This window comes from Acanthisitta chloris, unplaced genomic scaffold, assembly GCF_000695815.1.
Source record: "Acanthisitta chloris isolate BGI_N310 unplaced genomic scaffold, ASM69581v1 scaffold24519, whole genome shotgun sequence".
Lineage (NCBI taxonomy): Eukaryota > Metazoa > Chordata > Aves > Passeriformes > Acanthisittidae > Acanthisitta > Acanthisitta chloris.
This window is the reverse complement of record NW_008691186.1, coordinates 1-9048: the sequence shown is the minus strand read 5'-3', so window position 1 is coordinate 9048 and position 9048 is coordinate 1. Positions and strand designations below refer to the sequence as shown.

Sequence of the window (9048 nt, the reverse complement as noted above, 5' to 3'; positions counted from 1 at the left end):
ACCTGAAAAACAGGGAAAATTGACTCAGAGTATGGTTCTGTGTTGTGCTTTATTTAATTTAACTAGGGGCTACTTTCACTAGAGGCTGTTTTACCAATTCTCTTGCACAGAGTCTAGGGGTTGTGCAGTTTTACAGTGGATTTCTTCCATTTGCTAAGCCACTGAAAGGCTAATTACCTTTGGGAAACTAAAAGAGAAAACTAAATTAATCTCAACCTCAGCTTCTGCCCATGTGAGCGCTAGATCAGATGCAAGGGGAGGGTGAGGACAGGATCGCATCTTCTAGTAGTAGCCTGCTGTCAGAAAAGGTTGACCCCGGCACAAAACTGCACTTGAGTATTGCAGGACATCTGGGAAGTAACCAAAAAAAGCATAGCCTTCAGTTTTGCTTCATTTGCTGTGGTTCTTAATATTTTTTCATTTATTTTTAAAGTGCATCAAATGTGTCAGCAAACAGAAGCTTCTCTCCATAATCCCATTTGTTGTCCAAGGAGCATCTCAACTGTTCTGCCTAGGAAGCAGCTTAAGGGTTGTCAGTGCTTTCTTATCTGGGAAATACTTTGCCTGAGGTTAAACATCCACAGGGATCTCAGTGTGAATGAGATCTCAGTGTGAATGAGACTTCCCAGATGGTTGTCGAAGGGATAATTGGCAAGCATCACTTTTAGTGCCTCACATTGTGCTTTTCTTGATGTTTTTATTAATCACTGGAGCAATAACTGGAGTCCGAGCTTCCTTGGTTATTTAAAGCACCGTGGATGCTTTAGATTTCCGGTAAGATGTGATGTTTGCTTTGTTTCCTCTTGTTACTGCATGTCCCAGCACTCATGGTGGTTGCATGTACTGTATCAGCTGCTGTAGCTGGTGTGGGATCTGCCTTCTGTTTTGAAAGTACCTTGTTTCTTCATGGGACAGTAATGCAGAGATTGTGGCATTTATAAGGAACAATGACAACATCCAGTGGCCACACTATGGAATCACATCTGTGTTAGTCCACAGGAATACAAGTCCATCAGCAGTGCATTGGTTGACGAGCTGTTCTTACAGCAATACCTTTTACAAAGGTGCAGGGAGCTGACCAGATCTGTAAATTAGATCTTGTCTAATTCAAGTTGAAGAGTTTAAAAAAAAAGTAGCACAAATGTATATGCATGAGAAATGGTCCATGGCAGAAGATTCTGTGTTACACAGGTGTTGCTCATGGAGAGAGACCAAGCAAGGCATAGTTGCCAGAATACCCATCAGGGAGGTGTTCAAATACTCCCATAATTTTTGGTATAATGTATTCCTGGTTTGAAGCCCTGCAGTTACATTCCCTAATGATTGCTTATGCAGCCACTGCCTTGCTGCGTGCTCCTGCCTTTCCTCCCCGGCTGCAGCTCCCATGCCGTAGGTTGTGGGTTGCGTCACTGCAGTTGTAGCTGCAGGGGAATCCATTTCTGCTTGCCCAACCACCAGGAACTGATTATTGTTTTCCAAGGTTAAATTGTTTATGGACTGTGTGTTGACCCAAATCACTGGTGACCTGCAAAGGCACTGATGGCTGTTGAGGTATGAGAAGGGAAAGGATGGGGGAGTGGGATCCAGGACATCTTCCTTCACCAGCTGGGTGAATCATAACCTGGCTGGCTGGCTGCTCTGGGAAGGACGGCTAAGGTGGTTGCTCCATGAGCACTTTGGTGGCAACTCCTCTTCTTCACCCCAGCACCCACCATTCCTTCTCACAAATTCCCCTTCCCCCTCCCCTGGACAGCTGCTTGGGTGGTTGTGCATGAATTAGGCTGGATGGAACAGAGCTGCTAGGACAGACCTCACCCTTGCAGGAGGGCCCTATCCATGCAGAGTGGTGTGGTTCGTTTCTGGCCATGCAGGCTTCTGTGATAGTATTTCAAACCTGTAATACTTCTAGATGCATGTGCTTCCCTTCTTTCTTTCAAGCATAAGCCTCCTGCTCGCCAGGGCAGTTGTTAAGCCAGATGCAGCAGGAGTGTGGCATCTTTGCCATCAAGTCCCAGGCTAGGGCTCTATGCAGCCCCAGCTGAGCAGGCAGGTAATGGGGGTGATGCTGTGGGACTGCTGTGGGACTGCTGTGTGCCTGGTGCTGTTCCTCAAATGTCCTACCTGGAGCCACTGTTGGGCTCTCCCCTCCTGTCCTCTAAAGCCTGGGCCAGGTGCATTTTCTGGCCCCTGTTAAAGACTCCCATGTTTCTTAAGTCTGAAGACACTTACACTTGTGTTTGCCTGAAGCACTGTGTTGGGAATCCACACCTCAGCCAGAGGAGCCCTCAAAGCTGTCACTTGCAGAGTGCAGTGGATTTTCTTGCTGAGTATTGAAGAGGTCAAGTGACTTTTTGGGCCAAGATGTGTCTACTTAAGCTTGTCAGTTCTGTGAGACTGGAAATACACCAGAAAGGGTTCTGAACACCCTGGCACCTCCTCCTCATCACCAGCAGGTCCTTGTGGCCAGGCACAGCCTGTCATGACAACACATGGATGTTCTATGAAGCACATTCCTCAGACAGAACTGATACCTTTTTTTTTAACCTAACTGATCTGCTGTAAGGTCTAGACATAAGGGCTGAGACAACACCAACAGGTGACTGGATTGCTTTGGTTTTGACAGGTCACACCTTAGCTGCTGCATTAATTACAGTACTCTTCTTTAAAACACAATCATAGCTGTTGTCATTCATTTGCTCTGACACAACAGGGTTTTGAAGGTCTCCTCATTTTTTTCATGCTTTTCATTGCAGCAGTGAGAACTTGCTGATAATGCTTAATATTTTCCTGCTGCATTATGTCCCTTTCTGCATTTGACCAGAGATATAAAAATTAAGTCTACACAACTGCTCCAGTCGGATGGTGAACATGGTACCAGAGGGAGGAGTGTGTCTGATACTGCCCAGGTTATTGACAAAGTAAGTGTGTGTGTGTGTGTCTCCTCACTCCTTAAATAGGGAGGGAATTCACCCCATACCAGTTCTCCACCAGAGATGCAGCAGCCTCTCCCAAAAGCACTGCAGAAGAACTATGAGGGTCGTGCTGCCACTGCAGGGAAGGACACAGCTGCTCCTCTGAGGCTGTAGTCTCTGTTCCTGTACATACATGCATGTGTCTGTATACACACATGTATAAACCTGTATATTGGAGGGGTGGTGAAATCAGAAGGGGACTGTGAAAACAGAGCCCTTAATTTAAGGCCTGAGCATGTGGAAGAGGAATCCATTCTTCCCCATGCTAAATGAAAGCCTGGCTAAATATCAACAGAAGCAGCAATGTTTGTGTAAGGTGTAATGAGGTAACATTGGGTTTCTTGGTGTGGAAAAAAATTAGCATTTTTGACAAACCTTTTTGTTCTGTTTATTAAAGTGGAAAAAAAAAGCATTGGTTTAGGTGGATAAAATGAAGGAAAAAAATTTAGTTCCAAGAACCAAGTTGCTTGAGGAAATAATGCAGTGTCCTTCAAGACAAGCAGGAAAGGTACTTCAGAAGGAAGTGAAACATGAAATCCCATTTATGGGAGCAGAGCAACCCACAGTAGCTGCTACTGAGGGTAAGAAGAAGAAATGAGGGGAAGTTGCCTCAGTTCTGTAGCTGGGTCCATTTGACCCCCTGTGGGTCAGGATGTGGGTGTTTGTCCTAGCCCTACCAGGGAGCCCAGCTCACCACGTTTGCTACTGCAACTGGAGGGGCCAGGGATCACAGGGGCTGGAGACCTGCAGGAGTGGCCCAGGTGCTTGTCACCAGTTAAGAGACAAACTACCCTCCAAGGAAGGACAGGGACAAGGTGATGCCTGGAGGGACACCTGCAAGGGAAGGAAGTGGGGGTAGGTATGGTATCCCTGGAAGGGCCTGGACAGGAGGTGAGAGCTGTCTGTGCTGCTGTGCATGGGATTTACCTCTAAGAAATGTCAAAGTCAGGAAACCTTCCTCTGAAAGCTGTCATCCTAGTTCCTTGCCTTATGCAGCTGGGAGATAAAAGCTTTGGAGAGGTGGTTGCTGGTACAGACAGGAAGCAGAACTGTGTCTGTTAAGGCTTTAAGCATCCAAAATGAAAAGGGGAAAAAAAAGCCCTCTCATCCAGCTGCTTTGATGAGGGACAAAAATTCATCAAATTGCTGCATATAGAGCAAGTCCTTGTGACAAATCCAGTTGTAGTATTGTCTACACCACTTCCTGAGAATATGGGATTACTCACTGTTGAGTAATTTTGAGACCATGTTTTAATTTCCCCAAACCACAGTGCTCTACATACTTTGCTCTTTTGACAGACTGACATCCCTCCTCAATTTTTATAGTAGCTTTGAAAGAGACAAACAAAACCTTGCTACTGTGAATTCTCTCCTGTGCAGTAGGAGCTCAGCAGGTGACAATTTTCCCTTCCTGTTCACCTCTTGCCACATCTGGATGGCTGAAGCCTGGCCTGTCTGCTTTCACAGCTGCTGCCCATGGCCTTGATTGCACAGTGGATTTTTGACGTAGGGAACCCCTAACCTGAGCCACACTGATCTGTCGAGTGTCTTTTCCTATAACAATAGGTACAAAAGGTTGGACTCTCTTCACTTCTCCATTACCTTTCTGTGTGAAGTGCAGATGTTTGAGGGCAAATCTCTTTCTCAAGAGATGTTGATCCCAAAGCAGCCAAGGAATAGATCATTTGAGGTTTATACATTCGGCAGTTAAGGGAAGGTGAACTCCTCACCTAGTCAAGCTGAAGTATCTGCTACTGAAGGCAGTTCTGCATGTTCATTTCCTGGTGATTTTACTTCATGGGTCACCCCATATAAAGCCAGTAGATGTTCTTCTCCTCTGCCAGGCTGGGCAGGCACAGGCCCTCCCCGGGCCGTGTCTCCTGTTCCAGCAGCAAAGCTGAGCAGCTGAGTCACAGACCCAGGCTCACTTGCTGCTGTTGCCTTATATAGTGACTACATTTGAGAATTATCCTTATTAAAGCAAAAACCAGGACAGAAAAATGAGGAAATGCCCATATTCCTGTGCACCTCTAATGTCAGGTCTGTCCTTGTCTTTGGTGGGAGCTGTGCAATTCTGTAATTACATGCTGGTTAGTGCAGGACTCGCCTCACTCAATTTGCAGGACAGATGATGCCCTGTTGGCAATCGGTGAGGCCACTTAGCAGGGATCTTTGCTTTTCTGTATGTCCAGGTCTGTAAGGTGCCAAAAACCAAAGCTGATCATATATATGGTCAGGACCCAGCACATAGGTGGCAGGGGTCTCACACCTGCCCCTGCTGACACAGAAGCCACTGAGCTGTTCTGACCCGTGGGTTCCTCACAGCAGCTGTATCATGGAGCACCTCTCTCTCGCACTAGAGGTGCGAGCCTTCACCTGGGCAAAACATCCCACCCATCCCAACTCTGGCAACACTAAAGCAGCTCCACTGACACTTCCAGGCTCAGAGGCCTTTATAAGGAGCATTTATAGTGTCTTTTATTCCATGAGCTCTCTTTTTTTTAAAAGTGTGAGGAGCACATTTCAGTCTTATGCAGAAAAATGGCTCAGACGCAGGTGATTCTGCAAACGACACACTCATGAAGGCTCAAATTGCAACTCCCTAACTCAAGCCAAAGAAGGGAGACAGAGGAGGGTAAACCATGGGCAGAACTGAACCTAAAATCCCTCAGGCTACACTGCAATGAGAGACTCCTGAGAGAAAAAATTAAAATAATCAAAAAATATATATACAAATATCTCCCAGCTCATGACACAAAGCACGCCTTGTCCTCAGCAGACAGGAATGCTTCAGTCTTAGCCTCTGCTCAGGCCTTAGATGAGGAAGGTGAAAGCTCTAAGGAGTAGCTACAGCTTCTACTCCTTGCTGTTGCCTTTCTCTGAGCACACAGGGGCTCAACACGCAGGAACGCAGTGCCTGGCTCCACGCAGCTGGATGTTCCTCGTCAGCCAGGGAACAGCAGAACCCTGCGGTGAGATCAGAGGCACCTGCGTGTCTCAACATCTCCCCCTGCAGCGACTGAAGAAACGCAAGCCCTGAGCTAAAAGCCCCATCCTCCTGCACTGCTGGGAGGGATCACCCCTTCTTTCTCCTGCACCCTAGTAAGGTACCAGGCAATGCCACACAGACTAGCCTTCCAGTTCCCCGTGCACAACTGGGACCCCTTAGCTACCCCTTCCTCCATTTTCAGAGTCTGGAAGCTGAGCGCTGAGCACACTCCACACCCCCCAGCTTCATCAGTAACCTTTAACACAGAACAGCCTTGAGCCTCAATACACCACCACACAATCAAAAGATTACCATCAACCTTTATTCCAAACAAGACAGAACAACAGAATACCTGTAATCCTCCTGGTCAAATTTTATGGAAGTCTTGAAACACTGGACACACTGACTTACTATCCCAACTATAACTATCAGGAATAGGATAATGGGGCTTCTAAAACAATAAACTAAAAGTTAAGGTTTAAGAGTTAACTTCTATTTCTGATGCTTAGCTTTGCCTGCAGGTGCTTAGCAACAAAAGCAAAAAAATAAGCCTGCTTTAGAACAGCAAGTAGGAATAAACAGGATACGTAGTCATAAAAAGAGCAGTAGTTTAGTAAGGTCTCATGCGGCTCGACGGGGGCGGTGCGCGGTTCGGGGGAGTGATTGCTATATCCAAGTAGTCTCCTATCTGGAATTTCTGAGACTGCAACGTCATGGAATCATCTGTGCCCTTCCTGCCCGACATGGTACTGCCAATCTCCTTCACCCTGTGAGCAGCAGAGGAAAGGCAAGTAAGTTATCAGTGGCAAATCTCTCCAGATGTCCAATACAGGACCCGTGTCAGCCCATAACCCCCTTCCCATGCCACCTCTGCACTGTGCCTGCCATTTCGCTACGTGCACGAGGCACTAGGGCTTCTCTCTGCAGGACCACACATGCCAAGAAAAGCTACACCGAATCCTCTTTTGGATAGGGCAGAGGGTGGGGGAACCTTCTACCTTATTAAGGTATATACTAGTGAGAACCCCTTGCTCCCTTCCATGCAGACATGGCACAAGACCCCAGGGATTCCAGAGCAGGATATAGCCACTGGATGCTGAAGAAGTTTAGCTCATGCCATTTTCATAGACAGACACCTGCAACAAGATCACTGCTATAACTCAGGTGCAAGACCTGCCAGGAACAGAGTGTTCTCTCAAGCTGGAGGTCCATGGCTGGTTGCCAACACAGCAATCAAAGCCTTCAAGCACATAGGTTCATTGTTTTGGGAACACATTAGCAGTGACAGTTACCAAGCAACACTTAAGAGTTTGTAGTGTTCATCATATAGTCTGTCACCAAGAACTTCACAAATTTGGTATGTGGGTTCTGAACTTTAAAATCAGTGTTAATGAAGAACAATTTACTGCTTGGGGCCCAAAGTCTTCTATAACCCAGAGAAGAAATGCCACTTACCTATAGCCAGGCCTCTTGAGATCTGTAAAAACAATGGCAAAATTGAAGTGTGTGCCCTTCTTCCGTGCTTCTGGGTAAACTTCTTTCACCAGGCTGGTCAGCTCTTTCAGAGTTGCATCCATCCTATATCAAACAAACAAACCAAAGTCCTTCACGGTCTCAAAAGCAACAAGAAAGCAAAGCTTCCTCAAAACATTGAAGATGGAATCAATATATTGCTACAACTTAATTATAAACAGCTCCTCGTCTGCGCATACTCTGTGTCCACACCTGAAGGTTGAATCATAGAATTTTAGGGGCTGGAATGGACCTTACAGATCATCTAGTCCCAATCCTGCCTTGGGCAGGGACACCTCCTCACTAGACCAGCTTGCTCAAGGCCTCATCCTCTTATATTTCAGCTACACAGCAAGCCATGGATTTCACAACTGCATCACATACACACATTCCAACCAATACATTTTCACTGAACAACCAAGTGACAGAAGTTGCTCTAGTTAGATTTTAACACCAGGGAGAATTCACCTCTTACTGTACACTGGAGCCAGCATGGTCTAGTGGAAATGTGCCTGATTTACTACAACACTGAGACAAATCTCTTCAGCTCTGTTGTACAGGCAACCATCTGCATTTCCCAGTCCCTCCCAAGGGTTACCATGTAAACAGCAGGAGCCTACTGTTTTTAATGCATTAATGCATTTATACAAGGCACAGCGTAAGTTTCTTCACCTAAGCCAACATCTATATTAAAACAGTTCACTGAATGTTAGAGGAAATGTACAAAAAAAGCACAAAAAAAGTAGTAATTTTCCATTTCTGCCTTAGCAGGCAGCACTCATTTTCCCAACCAGGCCAGGGCTAGAGCTCATTTCTAGAATTCCAAGAACAAAAGGACTCAATCATCACAACTGAAGTGGCTCTAATTATACAGACTGTGCACTCACTCCAAGCTTCAGGCAACCAAGGCACAGTGTGTTGACAGACAATGCCCATTCTGACTTCTGCAGATGGCAAACAGCTCAGACACCACCGACAGCCTGGACAGACTCCGTGAGTCCCACTTAGCAGTAAATTAAAACTGCATGCTTTGGTAGCCACAAAAATGGACTGATTCAGCTATACAAGTCACAACGCTAGCAGACACCACAAGGGAAAAAGAAGGTTTAACAAGCAGCATCATTTATTCTCAAAAGCATTCTTCAAAGTGCTACAGACAGAACCTAATGTGGCTGCCATGCAGACTGAAGGAGTTCTCCAAGCTAAATATGAGAGTAATAAAGAGCACTGCTACCTGACCACACACAAAGGAACACGTTACTCCACACAGTTCTGGGACAACTGCTTCTACAGGAAAAACGGGATTGTGGGAACAAAACTTAAGCATGAGTGTAAGGCAAACATCTGCGTGGAACACATCTGTTCTGACAACCAGTGCCACAACACAAGCCACGGACTGCGTGCACCTTTCCTGGGCAATCCCACCGCAGCAGGCCCCAGCGCTCGGCAATCCGCGGCGAGCTGAAGTTGTGTCTCCACGCTCAGCTGTCGGGCAGTGCCACTGCGCTCTGCCCCACCACCACCTCCCCACGCGCCCTGCTTCGCCCAGCGCCCGCACCATGCCTGGCTGCGGCG

General features: G+C 46.7%; 1 protein-coding gene across 1 annotated transcript; it reads right to left on the bottom strand.

Moving 5' to 3' along the window:
• Positions 1-6270: 6270 nt before the first annotated feature.
• On the bottom strand, positions 6271-7538 carry SAP18 (Sin3A-associated protein, 18kDa). Its single transcript, XM_009082152.1, has 2 exons — positions 7417-7538; positions 6271-6728 (listed from the first exon to the last, which is right to left on the bottom strand). The coding sequence occupies exons 1-2, from the start codon at positions 7536-7538 to the stop codon at positions 6572-6574; spliced, it is 279 nt and encodes a 92-aa protein (XP_009080400.1). The 3' UTR covers positions 6271-6571.
• Positions 7539-9048: the final 1510 nt, after the last annotated feature.

Bases quoted from the DNA above. Each gene is read 5' to 3' on its own strand.
- SAP18 (XM_009082152.1), bottom strand. From the start codon at position 7,538: ATGGATGCAACTCTGAAAGAGCTGACCAGCCTGGTGAAAGAAGTTTAC. The intron at 6,729-7,416 runs GTAAGTGGCATT...TGCTGCTCACAG, and splicing joins CTCAAGAGGCCTGGCTATAG to GGTGAAGGAGATTGGCAGTA.